Source organism: Cottoperca gobio, chromosome 10, assembly GCF_900634415.1.
Source record: "Cottoperca gobio chromosome 10, fCotGob3.1, whole genome shotgun sequence".
In the NCBI taxonomy this organism is placed as follows: Eukaryota; Metazoa; Chordata; class Actinopteri; order Perciformes; family Bovichtidae; genus Cottoperca; species Cottoperca gobio.
Window position 1 is genome coordinate 11,221,171 of NC_041364.1, and position 23,941 is coordinate 11,245,111.

Sequence of the window (23,941 nt, forward strand, 5' to 3'; positions counted from 1 at the left end):
AAATTCAGATGTAGTTATTTCATTGGCTGCGGTTGTTTTACGTACAGTATTGTGCCTGCAAACCTTTGTTTATGTGCTTCTCAATCGTGCTTGAATTCAGAGTTTTCTGATGAAATAAGAGTTGTTAGATAATACAGTCAATGACTTACAGTAAATAGGTTTGCCCTGTTTGCTGTTGCCTCGCCGTTATTACTTGTAGCTTTGCTTTGTACTCTTTATTTGGTTGTGTTGAAATGAAACACAAGATTACAAATAAAATGACTAATACTAACTGTCAAATATATATATATATATTGCCTGGCATTAATGCTTAGAGGTATGTACGGTAATACAATAAAGAACTCGGTGGCCTGGTGTTCTCAGTTATAAATCTTTGATTAACTTATATTCCTTTTTATACTCTAAATGTAAACATAAATGTACTGAGGGAGATTTACTAGCGTATGTACAAAAGCTGATGGAAAATTCTCTTTTTAATATCCCTGGTATGCACACAGTGGGCTCATTGTCTTTCTCTTGCACACTGCAGGCTTCCAGCGTAGATGTAATATTAGCTACCCTCCAGTCACCTACGCACAGCTGGAATGCACTCTTACCTACCTTCTGTCAAAGCATTTTGATTATTGCCCAGTCCTTCTACCTCTGTGCCAACCTGGCATGCCATGGCTCAGACCCTCACTGGAGAAGATGGGTTATTGCAGCACTTCAACTTGTCTCCAGTTGATACTGTAACTCGGTGCTGGGGAACTGAAAGCCTGCACTGTAGTCAGAATGTGCTTTACATGCCATACAATGCTACGGTATAGGCTACATGTTTCTGTCACTCCTACCTACATACATGTATTCACTGTGCAGCCACTGTATTTCAAAATCGGGATTCATTTTGGATACAGAAACAATAGCACAATAAGGTCTGGTGTTTTTAATCAATTATTTATCCAATATTTTAATGATCAGAGTGCCTGGGGTGATCAAAGGCTCGGTTCAAGCTCCACTGCCTTCGCTCGCTAAGACATCCCTCTGTACTTTGATGTGGTTCACCAACAAATGCACTTATCTTAAGCATAACTCTCTCTCTCCCAGGCTTGCATGTGGGTGCTTTGAAAGCACTAGTTTGAGAGGCATATTACAAAGAGAGGGTCACTGACCAATCCATACTGAGCAGGAAAAAGAAACTCACATATTTATGGTCTCCAGCAATCAGATGTACAACTACTATTTTGAATGTCATCTAAGTGTGAGACAAGCATAGGTCACCTTCTCAGATCTCCCATGTACATTATCATATATTTAATTGGTTGGCAACTTGAAGTACGTGTCACAGGATGCTGAATAAAACATTACTTGGAGAAGAAACAACTGCTTGATGGCAGCCTCAAGTAAAATCCTGCTTTAAATGACTGGTCAGTGGATGCAAATGAGACCTGACACATGTTGGTGGGCTCAAATATTTATTTTTTACACGTATTTAAAAAATAAAGTTGTCAATTAATTCACAGAGGTTAGTGCTATAGCAGTTCCAGCCATAATGATAGTCAGGTGTTTTGAAGTACAGTATGAATTATGTTTTCCAGCTTACGACAAGGTCATAAAATCTTTTTTAGACATAACCTATATATGTCTCCATTTGCAGAACAGTCGTGCGTTAGATTGTGTCTATATATTATTTGTTCATAGCCTAGATGTGCATGCGCCATGTTAAATGAAAACAATTGTATACATCAATTCATTGCGAATTCCTTTTTTCTTAATTTTACAATTTAAAATAAGTTCTTATTCTAAGTGAGTATGATGATTGCGCTTTTGGAATTTCTTTATACAAACCGACATATAGGGTCCTTATAGCAGGATACTTCAGCTAGCATATGTCTTTGAGCCATAAGTCATAATATTGTTCTACGTCATTTATCTGTCACCTATTTCAGACAATAAACCTGCATGTATTAGTGTTTTTGCTACACGGGGGGGAGCAACATTGACTTATTACTTTATAAAGTTGTCATTGCAAACATGTTAGGAAACAGTTGCCTCTGTACTCATCAAGCAGACACAAAACAAAGCAACATTGTCATTCATTAAGAGTCATGTTTCTCTCCCAATGTTTACCCATAGCTCTGTTTTAGTCACCACCAACTCCTGTGGGTAATATCTACATCTTTATCTGCCAAACGCTCCACTATGTTCACCAGTTGCTCACTGATTCTGTCCAACGGGTACGGGCTGTGGGTTATCGGAGCTATTTTTTAAGGAAATAGCTGCACTTATGATGTATCATGTTTGAAATTGAAGTTAATTTGAATGTTTTCAGCACAACACTTAAAGATGAAGATGTAGCCATAGAGCAGAGCAGTGGCCTAATGGCTGCATGTGCTGAAACTGCCACATTACAAAATGTTTAATACAAAATCAGAATCTTGAAAAAGAAGAGTCAAACTGTGGTGATGCATTGTTATTCATCAGAGTAAATATTGTTACTGTGGTCAACAATATTCAGTTTGCATGTCTTTAATTTAACTAGATACTTCATAACAATGCCATGACTTAATGGTTACCTATATAAATACCTTTAGTACATCTTAACTATGTCTCCACACAACACTATACTACTATAAATACTTTACAATACAGTTTAATGTACTGTTCCAGGTAGTTATTTGTCAGACGTTTGGAGACTTTACTTTTGAATTTAGTTTAGTTGTCCAACCTGAAGCTCCATTTATTTTTTGATGAATAGCTTTAGGTCAGCTGCTCTATCGCTCACTCAGTAGCAACTTCCCTTGGTGAACAATTATGGCGGGATAATCTGTTGACATGAACTTGTTTCCTGTTCATTGTTTCAGCGTTCCACCTCAGCAGTCCTCTCTGCTTCTCCCCTGTCTAAGTGGCTCCTCACTGCCAGATTTCTTCTATTTTCTTTGCAAATCAAGTCATGTACTTAGATTATTATACACAGTACAAAGAAAACAAAATTGGTGATTAAAAATTAAATACTCTTATCTCTCTGTGAGTTATCTCAGTCCCCAGAGAGAGGATGCTATTTTGCAAGCTTGCGGGTGTCTTTTGTTCCCAATTTAGAAGCTTGTCGCTGTTTATTGTTAATTTTTGATGCTTCATTTGATATTCTGCTCACTTTCCTCCCTGACATGCAGAGAAAACATCTTTATCAAAGTGTCAGTTGTATGGGTTGTATTGTCAGGATGTCAGGTTTGCCCTATTCTTTACATTTCTGGGGAGAGGGTGTATGCTCCGCAGCCCGGTTTGTTGGCGTGCCAACCGAGCACAGAAATGTGCTGTACAAACTCTGCGTCTGAGGAAGAAATCAATATGTATCCTAAATCTCTATTCCAACTTTAAAAAAAGACTTTAAACCAAAAAAAATCCATGAGGTTGTCAATTGCGAACTCTGACTGACTTTATGAAGACTGGAACGATCCCAGTGCAGTTTCCTTTGTTTGCTCCACGTATTCATTTCCATAGTAAATCCTCTGTAGAGTTGAAGTAAGACAGTGATGTGAAATGTTCTTCTGTCTTTGCAGGAGGCCTGTCAACTTGGCAAGATAACTTCTGTGAATGTAAGTCTGTTCTCTGCTCCTTCTTGCATGTGCATTTCCATAAGTAAAAAGGTCTATCGTTTTATTTTGCAATAAATCTGCATGTCTCCCTTATAATCTTTCTTGCCCAAAATATACATATTGTTGCTATTTGAAAACTTCAAAAGCACAGTTGTATCTATTGTTTTAACTTCAGTTGAAAGGTTCTGTGGTTCAAATGTTAAAAAACCATCATGATTATGAAACCCTTGGAAACTAAATATGATCCAATAGCGATGCATGATATATTCATCTTGTTCATTATAATTGTTTTATAGCTTTCTGTAAAAAATGCTTTGATACTGTCATGACCACATTCTAGCATGAATATGACTGAAAGGTTATGAGTGAGGTTTGTATGGTACCACAGATTTCTTTTCCCTTCAAACCATGTAGTATTTTATTGAAACAACAGAAATACTCAAACTTCATATTTATCCATTAAGAGCAACAACTTCTTCTTATCCCTTTAAATCATTATATATATATATATATATATATATATATATATATATATATATATATATATATATATAGGATATTGTAAAGTTTTTCAGACTCTCTCTTTTCTTTTCAGTGTTCCTCTCTTTATCTTTCAGTTCATGTCTGTACACAGTCACAGAGTTCACTCGTCTGTGGCCACTGAAAGTCAGAGTTCCTTCTGCACTTTGCACAAACTTATTTTTTTTATTCAGCAGAGAATGTTGCTGTACACCCCAACTTGTGTGTTTAATCATAACTAGATTTTGGAGAGCAGTCCCACATTGGCAGTCTAATTTCGGATTCTTATTGTATAATAGAGCTGGTGCATCGGACTACATATTAAAAATGATTTGAAGTTCTCAGAAGAACATTACAGTTCGGTGTAATACCCTGCTTTGCTATGACTGACGAATATCACTAATGCAGTCACAGTTCATGTTGCGCAGAGAACAGATGACAGATGAACTTGATTAGAATTTGATTTGTCACAAATCACCCCAGTACTCAGTCAACCCACTTGCTGCTACAATCACCTCCTTCTTGCATGTTCCCGCGAGCTCATCATTTCACACACAGTGGCATATCACCTCACACATAATACACTGCGCTGGAACAGCATGTACAAAAACAAAAGGACACACCCGCAAAGTGAAATCCCGAACAACATGTTTGTGGATGTGGCAATAGGAATGTGTGGGACAGAAATTATTTTGGGAGGAATACCTCGCCGTAGCTGTTTTCTTATTTTTTTCCCTCCACATAAGACATGTGAGACATGACAAATCACCATCTCCTCTGAACAGATTTATGCAGGTCTAGGTTTGCCCGCAAGCTGATCCTGATCTGAAATGGCAGCGACAATCTCCCCTGATTCACTCCTAAGTGGTCCCTGTTTATCACTCAAAGTGAGGTGGTTGTCATCCAAGTCATTCTCTGTGCAAGACTGAATTCTTTACTATTTCTAGAGAGTGGTAGTTTGAGGGGTAAAGTTTGTAATAATATAACTCAAAGAGCTTTGACCTACCAAAGTACAAGGTTGCAGCCACTTGGCCTCTATTCCTATATCTAAATATAACGGACTTCTAATCCGGTAACAGTGAATCCAGCCCAATCTGCCTATTGTCTGGGTGGTTACCAGAGGGAGGGTTTTGGATTCGCTGGCTTGTTATATGGTAGAACTTGGCATGCATCTCTCCTGCTCATTTTATCTCTGTGTACATACTTCTCAAGGCAGTGTTTTATCTGGCTGAACGGGCTTTGTTTGGTCTTGATATCTCTTACCGCAGCTTGTCTTTGCTTTATAGATTTCTGGCAGCTTCTTTAAATAAGTGATAATGCTTAGCAAAACACTCACCTTGACTCCTCGGCGAATGTTTGTTTTTGTTTGTCATGTTTGTCTTTCGACGTTGATGTTTTATTCACATTTGTCATTCCCACTGAGAGCAAAACTTTTATTTATTTAAGACCCATTAATGGTATTTAATTGTAATTAATATTGTCGCTCTAAACGACTTAGTATTGAGTGCATCGTGAAATCAAATTAGGCTTTTCTTAACATCTGGCACCAACTTGAATGGGCTTGAATAAACAGCCGTCTAAAAATGAACACACTCCCTTATGCAAAATGATTATGTCCTAATTGTCACGGACAGCTGTTTGTTCTAATAGATTCTGGATGCCATTGTTGGAGCAAGTTTCCAATAATTAGAGTCATGTGGAGAGGAAGCATGCTTTTTGTAGCGCTGCCAACCTTCCATAAGTGGGCTCTTTCTTTTGCTGGAACCTGGACTTGCTTTTTTCCGTGCATCCTCCAGTAATTTGAGAAACAGCTGCCAATGCTGTTTGAAAACAAGTAGATATTTAGACTACTTGAAAGCGTGGGCAAACATGGCATACAGAACTATATGATTTTGCCAACAAGGTATCCGTCTCCTCTCTGTCTTAGAAAATGAATAAAACCGCACGAGGAGTGGGGAAAAACACTCCTTTCTATACAGAACCTTAGAAATATACCTCATCCTTTTGGCAGCAGACGATGTCACAACACATGCAGTAACAAACACGATTAAATGAAAGATGTTCTGCATTACATATTTGTAAGATGGGTCAGAAATGAGTGTGGTGCATGTACATTCCTAATGAAAACAACAGCAAGAAAAAGCTTTTTGTTTTTGAGTTGTTATCTCACACATGTCGAAGGTTGTGTGTGTTTACTTCTTTGACTGTGCGCCCTTTTTTTTGTTTATTTCTTATCTGTCTTTTACTTGCTAGCATACGCTCACACACAAACTCACACACACACACACACACACACACACACACACACACACACACACACGCACACGCACACGCACACCACACACACACACACACACACACACAGAGTGACTTGTGGCCTCAGGATCTAGATTAATCAAGTGAATAGAATATTTAGCTAGCTGTTTCAACATCACAGCATTGAAAACCAGTCAGTTGTGCTTTCATGATGTTAATTGTGTGGATTTAGGTTAGTCAACCCTCTCTGATAGTTTTTAAATGAAGCTTTTTGTGCACTTAGTTTTTGGCAGTTTGTCCTTCATTAGTGCCAGACTTTATAACACTCTCCCTCTCTCCAATTTGCCAAGCCTTATTTAGTCTTATCAAAGAACAATAAGCGCTTTATCTACACACTATAGTAGCTACGGGTAAAATATGTTAGCACGGAGACATCACCTCCTCCTGAGCTTAAAGGAGCATGTCTTAATGATGTTTTTAAATTCAGGACTCACATAATGCTTTTTGATGCTACAGCGATGAAGAAAAATCAAGATAGTTGTATTTTGCTTTTGAAAAAAAAATTCTCTTATCAGTTTGAATAATGGGACGAATAAAACTCACCGCAATAACCGAAGCTGAGGGCGTAATTATATTTGATGTGTTTTATGCTCCTATACAGCGAGATGCAGTATGATGCTACTCGGGGAGTCATGTGAAGACATGAATTTAAGCTACAGTATATATCACTGCGACAATTTTACCGGTATTACCTCAAAGCCGAGTCAGGTCTTCTCACTCCTCATTTTTTTTTCTTTGTCAAATGAAAAAGGAAAAGATATAAAAAAAAAAAACTAAAGTAAAAAATGAAATCAGTGGTATCTACAGATTGCACTGTGCCTCACAATATGAACGATTGTAACCGTGCGGTTTGTTTTATGGATGAATCGCTGAACATGATAGCAGACACACAGGATGTGTTTTCTTTTTTAGCTCTAAAGGAAGGTCGCAACATGAACTTCTGTAAACCACCAGAGAAATCAAAGAGGCCCACACCTTTCAGAAGAAATGCCCACACTCCTGTGATCCCCGAGACTTTACAAATCAAAGTCTCAGCCTCCACACACATTCCACTTCTTATGTGTCTAAACTGGATGAGAGGGAAAACTAGGACAAAGTTCAACCTGTTAATACACATCCCTTCTTTTATCAGGACGGGAAGTCTCAATTATAAATCTTTTACACAGTTTCTTCTCTGAAAAGTAATTCGCTAGACTCGACAGACCAGAAATCATTTTTAGGTTACGAGGTCATTGTTTCAATTAGTCCCCCTGGTGACATGATGCAATTTTGGCATATCTTCCAACTAAAAGCAGGTAAAGATGATGGATGCAGTGCTGGGCGTGTAACAACAACAACACTTGATGCAATTAGGAAAGGATTTCCCTTGTAAATGCCGCCTCGCAGTACTCATTCACCCATAAACGAGCATTGTTGTCACCACTCATGATGATATTAATAATCTTTGTTTGTCGTTGGAGGTGTGCCAAGACTCTCTTTAGGAGCAGAGAGAATACCTATAACGGATACTTTCTTTAGGACCAAGGTGTACGCATCTCTGGAACGACAGGACGGGATTTTAAATGTTTCTCTCTGGTGGCAAATAAATGAATGAGTCAGTGTTTTTGATTTAAACAAAGTAAAAGACAAGCAATAATTGAGGTTAAATCTCAAACTTTAAATTGATGATGACGTTGGCTTTTTTTACAAGGTTGGTCATTAGCTTAGGTGTTGTGATATGGCTCTGTAGGTAGTTATGGTTTTATAGTCCCAGGTTTTGAGATGTCTGAGATTTCGGTCCTGTGCCTCAAAAAAAAGGAGGGGAAAGTAATTTCAATTGTGACGCTCAAAGCGTTGAAATACTACATTTTTAAACATTTAGCAACAATGTGGTATCTCCAGAATGAATGTCCTTGTTCCTCTGGACATACCTCACTGTGAACCGTTTGCATTGTAACTACTCTCTACTGCAAAATATTCCCTATGAAGACCGTTGTCAATGTGTTCTATTACGTTTTTCAGAAATACTTGAAACTTTTTTAAATGTAATTTTTTTTTGTCAATGCTGTGAGCACCATACAATTCATCTCGATTGTACTTGTTGTGGAAGAAGAAATCTCAGAGGTGGATATCTCGAAACCTGGACATTTTCTCTCATTTGTAAGCCTTTATTCTACGGCACAATCTGTCTTCAGTGTTGGAGTAGGTACACATGTTAGGCCCCTTAAAATTGCTTAGTAATTAAACCATGTATCTCACTATTTATTCAGCCCTTCTCAAGCTCTTGCTCTATAGAATTAAACTTGGTCTTTACGTGTGACCTACAGGACTACAGAAGTGGCTCTCTGACTTATCATGTAATGGTTTATTCCATTCTCACCCACACTCCACTGCTGTTTTTTGTAAACTTTTTTGCGCATTTTAAACAGGGCAGAGTATCTAACGGAAGGTTCCTTGTTTGTTGGTGTGCTCTAGACCCAGCGCCGCGTGACATTCCATCTTCCAGACGGTTCCCAGGAGAGCTGCAGTGACAGCGGGCTGGGAGACCCGGAGCCAAGCAGCACGGCCAGCACCACCCAGCCTCTTCCCCTCAGCTTCCCCCAGGAGGAGTACTATGAGCAAACATCACCTAACAGCCGCACCGAGGGAGATGGAAACTCAGACCCTGAATCTAGTAAGTACTGACTTTTGCTCAGGCAACAGGCAAATCTACTATTTTATATTTTTCATTTTTATGTTTTGTTTGTGATTTTCGAGGCTGACTCTCCATAATGTAATTTATAAATGGCCATCTGTGTTTTTAGACAGTCAAATAATTTACTGAGATTACAGCTGTGTTTGTCTCAGAAACGAGACAGCTTTGCAAACATTTAACAAGACACAATCTTCTGTCAAATAACTAGTAACAAGCTAGTTACGCTATTTTTGTAAGGTCATTAACTCCTGCTCCATGTACCGTTTTTTGTCAGTTTCACAAAAACCATCTCAGTCATATTAGAAATGCAACTAAATTGGATTGAATCAAAACAAGAGGTGAATATGTTGTCATGGGAGTGCAAAAATAATACTAAGTGTGTAACTTGCACAACGCTGCATTTATTATCAAAATTTAGTTTGTAAGTCTGAATTTTGTAAATGCTGTCCTGTGCTAAAGCTAAGCAATGTAAGGGGAATTGCACCTCTGAAGTTGGAACTCTGTTGCTGAATTTATTCAAATGATTCACAAGACAGCTGTCACTGCCTGGCTTACTGCCCAATGATGTTCTACATAAAAAGCCCCAGTTGAATGATGGGATGCGCAACTCCTTCCTCATACATATACAACAGATTTGTTTTAAATCATTGCTCAAACAACTGGCTGAGGGGGAAAAGAAGTATGCTTAAGACACAGCACAGAGGACCCTGGTTGTTTCCACCAGTTGTAGCGTAGATCCTAAGCCTGTGCACCAGCAGCATGCCAATGATGCTGCTGAAATGATTTTGCTCCACCTTAACATGAACAAGGCTATCCTGACTCCCCTATCACTGTCCTTGTCACATACCAACCCCCTCCACTTCAGGCTGGATATTCTAGTCCTGGTGGGTTAGATTTTATTTTGTGCAGATAACCCTGCATAGTGTATTACAGGCCGGATGGAGGCTCAGATCGCTGCAGACCTTCACTCCTCCTGCGGCCTGTGTGCATCATTGCTAGAAATGCATTAGCCCTTGCACGGAGTTACCTGTCAAAAAAAAACAAGTCTGTTTTTTTTTCTTCTATCCAGCAGACAAAAATATCTACAGGACAGGTAGAAATAGATTGCTTTGCATACACCTATGTGCAGTATAGCCATTGTGTCACAACTGTAAGTGAGACAACAGTCTTTGGTGCACCTGCCTCCACATGCCCAGGACTTCGGTGTGAGTGTGAGTGTGAGTGTGAATGCATTTGTTAGACATTAGACAAGATGGGTGACATCCTGGCGATGGATTCCTGTTCATTTACATGCAAAGGTCCGTTCCATATGTGATTCTTCTCTTTTTGATACGAAGATATTACAAGTTACAGCAAGAAATCTTGTTTTTACAAGATAGCCACACACAGGTGGCCTCCATATTCCCTCACACACACACACACACACACACACACACACACACACACACACACACACACACACACACACACACACACGCACATGCACACACACAGCAGTATCAGTACACCAGGCACATACATAAACACACATTCAAACACATACATCTAATGATCAAACCACTCCTTGCCCAGCTGTTCCCTTTAATGTATTCAGCAGTGTGACAGCAGTGATTCATATATGTGATTCATTCACATACAGAGGCAATTGCTCATCATCTCATTAATATTCAGTGACATAAACATCTCATACTTCATAAACTTACTCAAATACTGCCCTTATTACCTACTACTCCTCTCGGGTAATATTTGTTGAAGTGGATTAGTTTTAGATAGAAGACCATGCTAATGTAGTAAAAGCATGTGTACTCTTACAAATTGCTGCATTAAAAATCAGAGTGAGAGTGTGTTAACAGACTTACAGCGAGTGTAATATTGGAGTCTAATATTAGTAATTGGATATTAAAAAAGTCAACGCCCCTAGTAATACTCTGTTGTAACCTTATGACACCAAACTATATTAAAGCAAATGTAATTCTTACTGATAATACCATAAAAAAAGTACCTGATAATATTTAAGGGGTTGTGTAAACACCATATAAGAAGTGATTTGATTACTTTTATGTACATATATATTATTCCTTATGAAATATATGTAGAACTATTCAGCTTTCAGATATATATTGCTTGCCTTTCCAGGCTGCCAAGATATACAGGAAGTTCATATTTAATATTTCTATAATTTAAGTAAATACACTTTACACCCCATATATTCTGACCTAAAGTCAAGAAAGTTTCTTCATTTGCTTTTAGGTGCCGTTGATTTAACACACGCTCGCACACACGCTCGCACACATGCTCGCACACACGCACGCTCGCACACACGCTCGCACACACGCTCGCACACACGCTCGCACATCATTTGAAGAGTCAACCGGCTACATTTTCTCCTTCCAGAAGTTAAAAGATAAACTTTGACTCTGTGCTGCTCAGTTCAAAAAGAGAGATGCATCCCGTGGATGTTGACCGTCTCAGAGAAGAGTGCATTGGTGACAGAGGGGGGCCTGAGATGGATACGATATTGTTTTATCAATAAGCACCAGGCTGGCAAGGCGGTGGCAATCTCTTATTATGTCGACTGAATTTGTAAAGCGGAAAAAGAACAAGGAAAAGTGGAAACGGGGGAGAGGAGATGGAATGACTCCAAGTGAAGAGGGAGAAATAGAGCTGAGAGATTGAAAGACTCAAGAGAGAAGAGAATTTCAGGAGTCAAACGCGGTATTGTTTCGTAAAGGTGCTTCAGCTTGGACCAGAATGTCAACTTGCACTGAATAATTGTCTGAGCCAAAGGCAAGCCATGTGGCCTTCTTATGACAATGAATTTCTCAACTCCTCTTTAAACCTGCATCTTTATTAGACCACCCACTCTTGAAATAAAGTTCATATGACATTTTATGTTTCTATTATTTATGAGTTAGGCGGCTGTTCATTTTATGGGCTTTTGCTTCCCCCTCCAGGCTGACTTCACCACCCGCCATCAGTCTTTGTGCTGTCGCCTCTTTTTTCACACATTTTTCCAAAAGGTTTTTTGATATTTCCTCCTCTGTCTCGACAAATAGATAAAAGCTGCAAATTAATATCATTAGCATGTGTGTTTTTAGGTCCAACCCCCCTCACGTCTTACAGCTGGCTTTTGCAGAACTACACATCCAGAACAATTAGGCATGATGAATTGTACCTGTCCCTTTAGGCCAAATTGCAACACTACATCAACACATCAAAAACAGGAATGCATAATGATATGCGATGCATCTCTTCCCTTGAATATGAAGGATGTACTGTTTCAGCGGATTTTCTTTCACGTACTGAGTCAGTGCAGTGGCGTCCTCTGCACAGTTTTACAGAGGTCTGCCTTGTAGGCATCAGTAGAAACTGACTTTTCCTGGATTCACTAAGTGCACTGTTTAAGTGGAATACTAAAAGCTCCCAGTTGATGAAAATCTTATTCTTGACCCATCTTGGCTCACACACTGATGTCCTGATGATTTGATTGTTGTTGTTGTTTTAAAAAAACAATGTGCACTGGCCTTGTTCTGAGTGGTTTGACTGCATTTGCCATCAAATAATTAAATCCTATGTTTTTATTAATTTCAGACAGCCTGATCTTGACCTTATGATGTCTGGAAAAGCTTTTTTATGTGAATCATCATGTCATGAACAGCAAACAAAGCTAAGCCTTCAGACAAAGTGCAGCAAAGTGGGACCAAATCCCTGAGTCTAAATCCTTCACATTTTTCAAACAATACACAATTCTGTTCTCTGGGCGATTTGTAATATACTTATTTCTTTCTCCTGTTGTCGGAGCCGAGGGATTTAAGAGCTTGTGCTTTTCCCCTCTTACAAGCAGCTCACTATAGACAGTTTTGAAGAAGTGCATTAGTCTCTAGAAGAAATATGAAAAAGCTGTACAGTATAGTGCCGTATCTTAATCTGTGGCATATGGCTTTCAAATGACCAGCTTACACCTTGTCTGTCTAAGATCTAAATCTGCTATTAAAATAAGCCAATCCTTTTTAAACACTGCAGGTATAATAAGATTATAGTTTTAAACACGCAGCACAGTGTATTATAAAACGACAAACTTTTCAACAACAGGGAATTGCGTCATCAAATAATAAATTTCAAAAAATGATTTTGTTTGATATTTGAATTGTGTTTTACGTTGGGCAATTGTGTCTAAGGCTTTTATAGAACATTTTATAATTCCATGATGCCAGTAGACAAATAATCTGATTAAAGGCTTGCTGGGTTCATACTTTGTGGGGTTTACGTTTCCAACTCTTTGATTTCTGTAGGTCCAACATTTTCATAATAGCTCTCAGACTGAGTTTCCAGTTGACTGATTTACAACTGCCCTTTTTCATATCTTTTGAAAAGGCCACTAGACTTGATCTAGTGTGCAGGGACCACTTGAATTTTTAATACTTCTCAAACCTCAGACTTTACCCAGTATGTCTGGTCACCAACACCGAGCCTGCGCTAAGATTGGAATTCAACTGTCTAGACACAATCTGCCCATGAATAAAGGGATTTCATGAGGAAGCATGAACTAAAAAAAAAAGTTGCACGGTTGTGTTTGGAAGTCTACGACTGAGCGGGTCCAGCCTCGGTGCAAGAACCGTATCACGACATTTTGTCATACATACCAATAATTTAGCACTTCATTATGTGACGGCAACAATGCCATCGTGTTCAGTACTGTTAGCTGCATTCATTATTCATACGAGTCCAATCTCAGTTTCACTTTGAGGGTTCTCATATGCAATTAGAAGTAATGAATGTGCTTCTTAATTACATTCATTTGTGCAAATTTCCATTCCCCATTGAATTTTCTGTGGAAACATTGTGACACTGACCAATGGCATATCATTTGCAATGTGACTAAATCCATTCAGCATAGAACAATTAGCTGTAATTAGTGTTACAATGTCATCAGCGACCAGGGGGAAGGACTAGACTGACATGTAAAAGAGAAGAATCCTTGTTCAGAGAGTTTAAAGTCCAACATTGTAGTAAGATCCAGATAATTGGCTGACCACAGGTTAGGAAAGATGATGAACTGCTGTAAGACTGCAAGGCTTGAGTTTTTTATTCATGTAAAGTTGGCTGAGTAGGCATTCTCTTTGATAGTAATGCCCTTCTACACATTTGCACACTTAGTGCAACCTTTAACTCTTGCCAGCCCATCTAGTCATCTGCTGCTGACAAATGAGCGGCTTCACCAAAGTAATTAAGAATGAAGTGCGTCGCTTAAGGGTACATCGCTGGTGGTTGTTGAAAGACGGGAGGAAGCATTTCTCATTCATTTCACACCATGACCTTACAAATTGTCATGTTATCAGAGATATTCTGGCTGTGGCTTGTATATTTAATTCATGCCGGACATAAAATGGTAATGCAGCCTATTCCTTTTCTTGCAGTTATCACAATCTACAAGATAACTTCTTCAAACTCCATTTTTTCCACATCATTTGCACCAGTTTGCTTCCCGCTATATATTCTCTCTCATATAAATAAATAAAAGCCTTTGTGCCTTCTGGCTCTCAGAACTTTTTACAGCTGCCCCAGTGGGCCTGCAACAGAGCTAAATGAAGCAACAGTGAGTATTAACCTACATAGATTGGACCTTTCCTTTTAAGATGATTTAGATTTTTTTTTTTTCCTCTCTCCTTTTTTTGACCGCCGGGGGTCTAAAGCTGAGTCAGAAGGGGGTTTAGATGGACTCATCTGTATCCTTCTCAACTGATTGGGATTTGGTGGAAGCGCTCAGTTCTCAGAGGTGAGGTGGAGGGGAACCCTTGTTTTATCTGGTTCAAATGCCACATCGGTTGTCTCAGAGAGAGAGAGACGAGCTATTGATCTGGAGGACTCAACTCAGCTCGAAGAAATCTCTCTCCACCCTCCTTCAAACGACTGAGAAGTGTCATGTTAGAAACCCTCTTTTCCAGAGTATTAGGCCCCTGCTTTGTTGCCCTGCCAAAGTCTTCTGTAAAGTTGAGACAGTGGATTTCTGGTACAAACATCCAGATCTATACATGACAAGCCGGGAGAAGATATTAAATGATTTGGGGACAACCAGAGCATTGGCATTTACAGTGTCCATAGCAATGGAAGTGCTTCAATGTCATGACCAGAAGAAAACAACACATATAATGGACATTTAACACATTATCACAGTGTTGAGAGCTGACTTACAAACTAATTGAAACAGACAAGCAGTGTTTCAACTGAAAACAGACCTCAGAGTTGACAGCACATTATGAGTGACACATACTTAGTATTTATTTTTAAACTTAGTGTTGGTGCAAGAGAGGATTGCTGTAAGCTTTTTTTTTTGGTTTTGAGCACAAATCTACAAATTATCCCTTTTTTTAATTAACTTGTATTTATTTAGTTATTTTATTCAACTATTTCAGGGGATTATATAACTTTTTAAATGAGAAACAGATTTTGTGTATGCATCATTTAATACTTTAATACTACATGTGGTAATGCGCTGAGAGATGTGATTTGAATACTCAGAGAGTTCAGCAAGATTTTTAAGAGAAAAACCAAAAAGTTGCTGCGTCAAATTCACTCTGCAGCACCGTGACTTGACTGGGCTTTTCAAAGACCTGTACAATTAAAATACTCATTCCAAAGTTGTTAACATGTTCAGTAAGTCTTGTGTCTGGTTTGGGAAGGGATCAATAGCTGCCAAGTGTGATCGTGTCTCTGGACAATGTATTCTCAACTCAGCAGGGATAGAAGAGACTTCAAACAAGGATGGAGGCTCAAAGGCCCAGCCAGCATTTCACTTTGTTCCATTTCACTGACTCTGTGATTCCTAAACTAGAATATGGTTCGGACTGCTTATTAAGCCGGTGATATGCTGGGTTCAAGAGAGGTGAGCTACTTTGGTCCCTGGTCTAATGTAGCTGATATGATTTCAGCAACATCATTAAAAACAACAGCAACAACACACCTGAAAGGAAAGAAATGGGCAAGCCATTTATTGGATGCTAATTGTGTCTTTAGCATATCATGCAAAAGGAGACATGTCAAGTCATTTGTATCCTCGTTTAAATGAATGTGGTTGAAATCAAGCAACCACAAACACGATTAAGTCAGAGCTCCCCAGGTCATTTTTAACTTACTTTTAAACTTTGAAGAAATCTCACCACAGATCCGGACACCACAAACCTCCCAATGTTCCTCAAGAACCACGCTGTCCATTCAGTGTGATGAGCTGAGGTTATACCTGTCTGAAAGAGCAGAAACTCTCACTCTCCTCAGAAGCAGGAAGAAAACATGGGAAGCCATAAAATATAGATGTGCTAATGTTTTATTCAAGGCCATTTGTTATAGATAGCTTTTTACAAAAATCCCAACTGCTTTTCATTTTTAGTTTGAGAACTTGTGTTTGCATTAACATTTTCCACTGCAACTCCACCCCGCTCACGTACACTCACACACACATACACAGACTGTGCACGCAAAGTTCACATCTACCCCCATCATAGTTCAAAATTGAACCCTAAACAGGTCCCATTTCATTTCCAGTGCTTTGGCATCAAACATGTAATCTATATCTTTTAAGCGGGGATGGATTTTTCTTTGGCTTTCAAATGGAAAAATAGTAACATTTATGTATCTGAAAATCTCCTAATTTGAGATTTTACGTTCTATAAAATGATCTCATGAGGTCAGAAGTCAGTCGGCTTCACATTTCAATAAAGCCATTATTCTCTGGCTTGGAGGTGTTATATTTCCGTATAAACGATGCTGTGGTTTATTGTTAACAACTGCATTAGTGAGGCTGAGACGGGGTTAGAGGAAGTGCATCTCTCTCCCTCTTTCTTTCCATCTCCCCGCACACTCCTCCTCCTCCCACCCCTTCTCTCCCCCCCCCCCCCTTTAAAATATAGCGCCACAGACAGATTAAAATGCATAGTCTCATCCCTTTCTCATTTTTCACATACAGTCGGTCTCAAGGATAAGGATGGCCTCTGCTCAGAAGGACTTATTGACCAAAATAACTGTGCATCAATATGTCTCCTGAAGGCTGAGCGGACCACAGCATCACAGGGGTTGTATTTTCACCAACTCTCTCAGCCTTTAATGTTATTGACCTGGGTTGTCTTGATATGCTGCAGAACAACATGGCAGGCTAGACACATACAGCATGGCACAGCCTTTTTAAAGTTTCAATGTCCTAAAAAGAGCACATTTATTGATGTATCAGAGCTAAATGAATGTTACAAGTATGCTGACGGATGAGAAAGAGGAACAAAAACAACGGAGATTTGCTGAGAGCAAGGCATGCTGTGACCAATGTGAAATTACATTGCTGCTTTTCTCTGGCTTATTTTTCAATAAGAATTCACTATGAGATAAACTGCAGTTTTGATGAGATTCAATTTACAGTGATAGCTGCAGTATTGCTGCAATGACATCAATGATATGATGACAGACGGCTACAACTATGATGCCATCTGTCTATATTTCACGTATTAACATATTTCAAGTAAAATGTGTCATTCACAGGCAATGCAATATTTTTCTGTGAAATCATTAATTTCAGAAGCACGGGCATAAAATCCCAATAAATCTCAGGCATAACGATTCTCTCTCTCACACACACACACACACACACACACACACACACACACACACACACACACACACACACACACACACAAACTATCAAATTTGGAGGTAGTTACCAGCAGTTAATTCAATTGGTTGCAATATAATAAAGCATGCAGGTTACAGTATGTTTTTAATCTGCATCCTGAGTTTCCACTTTGATTTAATCCAGATATTGAATGCGCACCCATGAACAGGATTTCTCCCCACTGTTCTGTATAGGGCCCTATCTCCACCCGATCAATGTATGCTCTGACTGGTTGATAAATTGGTATTCACGGACAAATGGATCACTTCTGAGACGACTCACAGCCTGGTAACTCTGACAAATGGAGTGAGAGTGTGGCAAGGAAAGGAAGGAGTTGTGCTGAATGAGCGCAGACAGAAAGAGACGCAGAAGAGGATGTGTCTTTTTTAAGATGGGATACGCTGAGGGAGTAGAGTTTCAGGTAGGCCCTGCAGGACATTTTAGGCCGAACAGAAAATGACAGGGGGCTTTTGAGGGTCTTCACACTGAACACATAAACTCCATTACTGTGCACCCTTCAGCAAGTGAGCCGAGGCATGCATCAGATTTTTTCCATCGTCAAGTTTGCGGGGCACTTCTGCCCGGTCTTTTTGTGAGGCATCTGTGAGAACCTCAAGGCAATGTAGCACTCGTGAGGTCAGTCAGCTGTCTGCCAGTCCATGCAGAAGCAGAAGCAGACCTGGTGCTCAAGCCTCGCCAGAAGCCTTTGCAAGCAGGCAGACAGACTGTGTCCCTTTTGTCCACATTTCCCCCAGACACCTTCGTGATTGCATTGATTTGTCCTGATTCCATTTAGCCAGGGGTCCCGCTGGATTACAAGTGTCAAACATCTGTCATACAGAGGCTCTCTCATGCCGGCTAATTCATAACCCTCACAAGAACTAAATCCTCATGGAACAGATTGTTAATATGCAACAAGACTTGGATTAACAAAAGGAAATGGCATATTTCCAATATTGTGTGTAGAAATTATTATTTTTAAGTTTCTAAAATATATTTCCTTTTAAAAATCTTTTTTGTAACAGTACCGGGTGGTGTCTTCACAGACATGGATCTGGATTCTTTGGTGTATCCCTTGGTGTTCATTTAAGATAGAGTGGCAAGAAAGGCAAAGAAATACAGACTGAGAGAAAGACAGTGTTAGACGAGGTGAGCTCACAGTGTTAGCAGAAAATAGACTGGAACGTCTCCTGAAGCCAGATACAGGCAGCAGCGGCAGCAAAATCTTTGTTATGATAAAATCAGGGACCTCTGCGAGCATGCCCTTGATTCTGCAGTTGGCTTAACTCGGCAGGTCACCAAGGGGAGGCAGATGTTGTCTCGAGGCATGTCCCACTGCCTCGGCAAGGGCTCCGGCTGGTGTCGCTGAGCATACAGGTGCAGAGGGGATGGTGGATGGTGCGGGTGGAGGGGGCGGAGGGGTTGGAGGTGCTCTAAGCCGTCTCTCACCCGCCACAGGCCAGCTCTGGGGATGTTGGAATGAGCGGATATGCTCATTTTGATCCACTGAGGTATAATAATTGATGATCAGCCCTGCTGTCACATCTGGGAGTCACTGGTCCATGCCATAATACAGCCTTAATGCAACACATGGTGGTGTGGACAGAGGTGCCATGGGGTCTCATGCTGGCTTGTATTTCATGGTATGAAGGATGATTGAAGGAGCAGGTCCATATAACACACCATAGAAAATCATGTTTGGCAGTTGCAACTTAACTTCTTATACATGTTGAATGGATGCCGGGAGTAATCCCTGAAAGAACTGATCACTAAAAGCTCTCTTTTAAAATGTTTGTTTCCTTGAAGATTTGTTAGACCTTTCATGGTTTTTATGTCCACCTAAACAGGAAAAGCACAAACAATAAATGTTCAAGATGAAAGAAAATAGAGATAACGAGTAAAAGGAATAGGCAGTCACTAAAAATGCCAGGAAATGTCAATCTGGGACCATTTTAGTCTTAAAGTAAAATAAATGCAGTTCAGTGTGCACAGTGTATTACAAAAAAGAGCGGACCACATGTGCATGTGTGTATGTGTGTTCGGTGAACAAAGGAACTGTAATGGTTTCGTAATTGTTCATTTGAATGAATCTGCAGAGAATAAAAGAGAAATGGTAGCAAGAAACATTTCTTTTTAAATTCCAACTTCATCATACTTTAAGCTTAAAACCTGACCTACTTTCCTCGCTTCTTCTGATTATCTCCTCTTGTTCTATAAAAATGTTTTAAAAATCCTATTTGGTATTTGGTTACTTAAATTAATCGCTGTGACTTTCACAGTTGCATAGCGCATGCATAGACTTCAAGCAATAGGCATACAAAGAAAACAGGCATAAACAAGAACATACATACACGTTCACCTTGATCTACATCTAGCTGAACAAACCTCCCACGTTGTACAACTAACAAGCACAAGACACTACCATTGACAACCTAAGGGTCTTTAAAAAGCCTCCACTCACTGATCCTTCTTCAGCGTGGTTCTCCTACTGCAAGAGCTCAAACACGAAAACAGCAGCCCAACACAAGTAAGTTGCAAAACTCAAAGAGAAAAGCCTCAATAATCAAGTCACTGCCTCTTACACAAATTAATGCAAAGCACTGAGAAAAGTTTAGGTTTCAGAATAAATTTGAAAAGGATCAATAGGCTTCCATTATCCTGGCCACACTGAACAACATTTAAACCACTGAGCGGCTTTGTCTGTTCAAAAAAAAAAGGAGTTCTGTTCCATGTTTGTTGTCATTGTTGGTCGTCAGTGATCCGATCAAATTTTAATCACACTATTCAGCCTCATTGATTTCAGTTTACCACAGATTGTGTTGAAAGAAATGTTGTTCTTTTTTTTTCTCCATCGGTGGCAATTACCCAACAATGAAAGCTCGATATCACAGTGTATTAAAAGGCATGGTGTTTGTGAAATGCTGGCTTTGGTGGAGTTCTTGTCAGGAGCTGGCGGGATTTGAATATACCAGGCATACGTGCATACATATAAACATGCGCTACACACACTTCCCTGTATGATCTCAAGCAGGCACTCATTTACTTAGTACACACCCACACGTCCACTACTCGCACTGCAGATAAATAGATAAATGCAGAAAGAAATAGCACCACAGTCATCAAAGGCAGTGAATGGAGGCCTTTTCTTAAGTTATATTGTTTTATTGATTGCTCAGAGTAGACTTATTGTTACTGTCTTTTGTCTTCATGGCTCAACACAAAAGAAAGCATAGCTAGCTACACACTGCAGTCTCTCTATTCTGCAGTTTTCTGAACTGTGTTTAGTGTTGAATAACATGTTTTGCCATTAAGGCAAGAAGGCAAAGACAGTCTGCATATATTCTAAAGATTTGTGTTTAAATCACCTTGAAAATATATCGTCCTAACCTGGAACATAAACGTCCTAACTTTTGTAAAGTGTATATCTCATTTATCAGCACATAACAGTTTACATTGAGGACCTTACACTTAGTTTTAGTTTTCTTCATTGCCAGCCTCGCATTACTTTATCGCTGTAAATTATTAATATACATTTTTCCAAAGTGAAAGATGTGCATGCTTCCACAGAACCCTGGCGAAATCCATCTGTCTTACCTTTGGAGCATCTGCCATAGCTTACAGGGCTGCCACCACACGAGTTACAGAGACTTAGGGACATCTGTCCCAACAGATAGAAAACCAGGATAGGGCCATCCATTCTGTTAACGCTCCACTGAACTCTGTGTTATGTTCACCATAATTTGCTTTTGGTTGCTACAGCATCCCGGAATATTGCTTTGCAGCAGCTCAGACAAAGTCAGCTGGTTGTAATGTGTCCATTTTCGGCCATTCTGCAAGTAGATAATTTGATAAACCCCCAGACGTAATGGCTAAGCTGCATCCTGATAAATGTGGGTAATATGACATGGGACAGAGGATTTCCCTAACAATTTCTGAAGAGAAGTTTGGCTATTAGGATGATTTGATATTTTCCGGAGAGAGTACATTTAATCTGAAGGGAACGTATTGGTGGCATTCAATCTAATACTGTATAACTTTTTTAGATACGGGAATTGATGCATATATTGTCTGTTTTGTTTCTAAGCTTGTTTATGGATGTTGTATTTTGTTTGTATTTGTTCAGGCAATAAGTTATTTTTGCAGTTTCAGATAAATAACCCATATTCCAATCGGGAAAAACATAAAGTAGAGTTACACACACGAAGTGTTACTAATTCCTAGGTGTTACTATTGCCTATTTTATGTTATAGTGCCATATGTTCTTTAGCTTCTCCCAAGCAAGAACATTCTCCGCTGCACACATATTATTCATAATACCTCTTATATATTCCTGAAAACACAAATCAGAATAAAGTTAGTGAAACTGACCATGCAGTGACCCAAAAGCTCATGCAGCCATTCCTCCTTCTCTCATCTTGCTTTCTCTCAATCTTCTGAGGGTAAACGCGTCAGCTATTCCTCATATGGTAAAATATGCAATCTGTGCCTGCCAGTCTATGAGCGAGTTTCGGGTTAATCCTCATGAATACGTGACTTTGTCTGCATGAATAAATAAAAACCTGCTCACTGGGTAATTGAGGTGCCGTGGCACTAACAAACGAGGACACAATTTGTAAATGGGTTTTTCTTTCCCCCCTGAACTGGACACACAGTGTTTTATATCACATTAAAGCGCTGGCCAAAATCATATTGATACACCATATAAAGTAGATGTGACATTGAAATATTGGATTCTCCCCTGAGGACTAAAAACAGTTCTATTATGTTTCTCTCTTTTTCTTTTTTTTTTATCATTTGCTCCAATTTTGTAGAAGCTCATTTGTAAAAACGTCACAGAGTGTTGATTGCTAAATGTTGAGCCTGGTGGCAGAAAATATTAAATAAGCCATGATTTAAAATGATTTAATATAAAGGTTTTGACGGTAACAGAAACTCCATTGAGTTGTCTGATTCCACATATAATATATTTACAATCAATATAATATCTTTATCATGAGCTAAATTGTGATGTTGATTGGTTTTTAAACAAAACATTTTGTGGAAAGCTAAGAGTGCAATGGAGTTGGAGGAAGAGAGAAAGAGCGATGCAGCAGGCAGAGGTCATCCGTGATTCCATCATGGCTGGTTGCTCTTTAGAAAGTGTTCCATTTTGTATTTAGAGTGGTCCCAATTATGGTCAATTTTGTGTTGTGTGCGTAAGGGATTCCATATGTTGATCCTCTTTATAGAAGAAAAAAAAAGCTGTCTGTCTAAAGGAGGTTTTGTGACAGAGCACTTTGCAATTTCCCACAGCAGCGCCCTTGGTAATTGAGCCAAAAGCCCAAAAAGGTTTCAACATGTGACTGAGAATCTCAGCAGCCAGGTTACATAAACATTTATAGACGAGTGAACTGTCAGCAAATGTAAAGCAATTATCAGCCCTTGACGGTATTTGGAAAAATAAAGAGCATTCAGATATATGCAGCATAAATAGAGAACAGCTTGTAAATGTAAATGTGTATTAATTCAGTTTTGCTCATTTGTGCACAAAGACTTTTAACCCTGAAACCTATATATATAATTAGTGAATTGATGTTTAGATTTCATTCACTAACTACTTCACTCACACCTGGACCGAAAAAAAAGCAAATGAACATTATTTTGTTAATTAACTTGGATATTTATGTAGAGTTTGAGTATTCTGCCAGTAGTGTGAAAGCTTGAGGTGGCGATGCAGATAGATCTTTATATTAACTTGTGTGTGGACAATGCACTGGGTAATTCCTGTTTGGATAGGAATGATAGGATAGGATGGACTATTACTGTTACTCACGGCCCATTGTCGGCTATGATCTGCAACGCTGAAAAACTAAAATACATTATGAGAGTGTTAGGATAAGAATAACCTCGCCTATTAAACCGTGTCAAATATCCATTAAAAGTGAAATTGCTACGTTCTCTATAAGATATATCAATGTACTTGCAAGATTCCCGCTGTTCAGAGTTGTAACCTCATGATTGTTTGTATTTATTGTAAGTCGCTTTTGGACAAAAGCATTTCCTAAATGAAATGTAATAATAATTATGTAATAATATCATTTTAAAGCATTGGTGGCAATTGTTGTCTTCTTCTACCTTTCTTCACATAAGAACAAAGCATTATAAATTAAATTAAATGAGTGAGATCTCCCAGAATAGTATCATATTAGTCAGATACATCCAGATATA

The 23,941-nt window shown here is 39.1% G+C and overlaps 1 protein-coding gene across 1 annotated transcript in view; it reads left to right on the forward strand.

The window, feature by feature from the left end:
* pcdh11 (protocadherin 11) overlaps nucleotides 1–23,941 on the forward strand; it is a 123,770-nt gene that overhangs the window by 69,775 nt on the left and 30,054 nt on the right. The window contains exons 5-6 of the mRNA XM_029441206.1: nucleotides 3,537–3,572; nucleotides 8,862–9,060. Of these exons, the coding sequence (XP_029297066.1) occupies nucleotides 3,537–3,572; nucleotides 8,862–9,060 (235 nt within the window). The remainder of the gene's footprint in view (nucleotides 1–3,536; nucleotides 3,573–8,861; nucleotides 9,061–23,941) is intronic.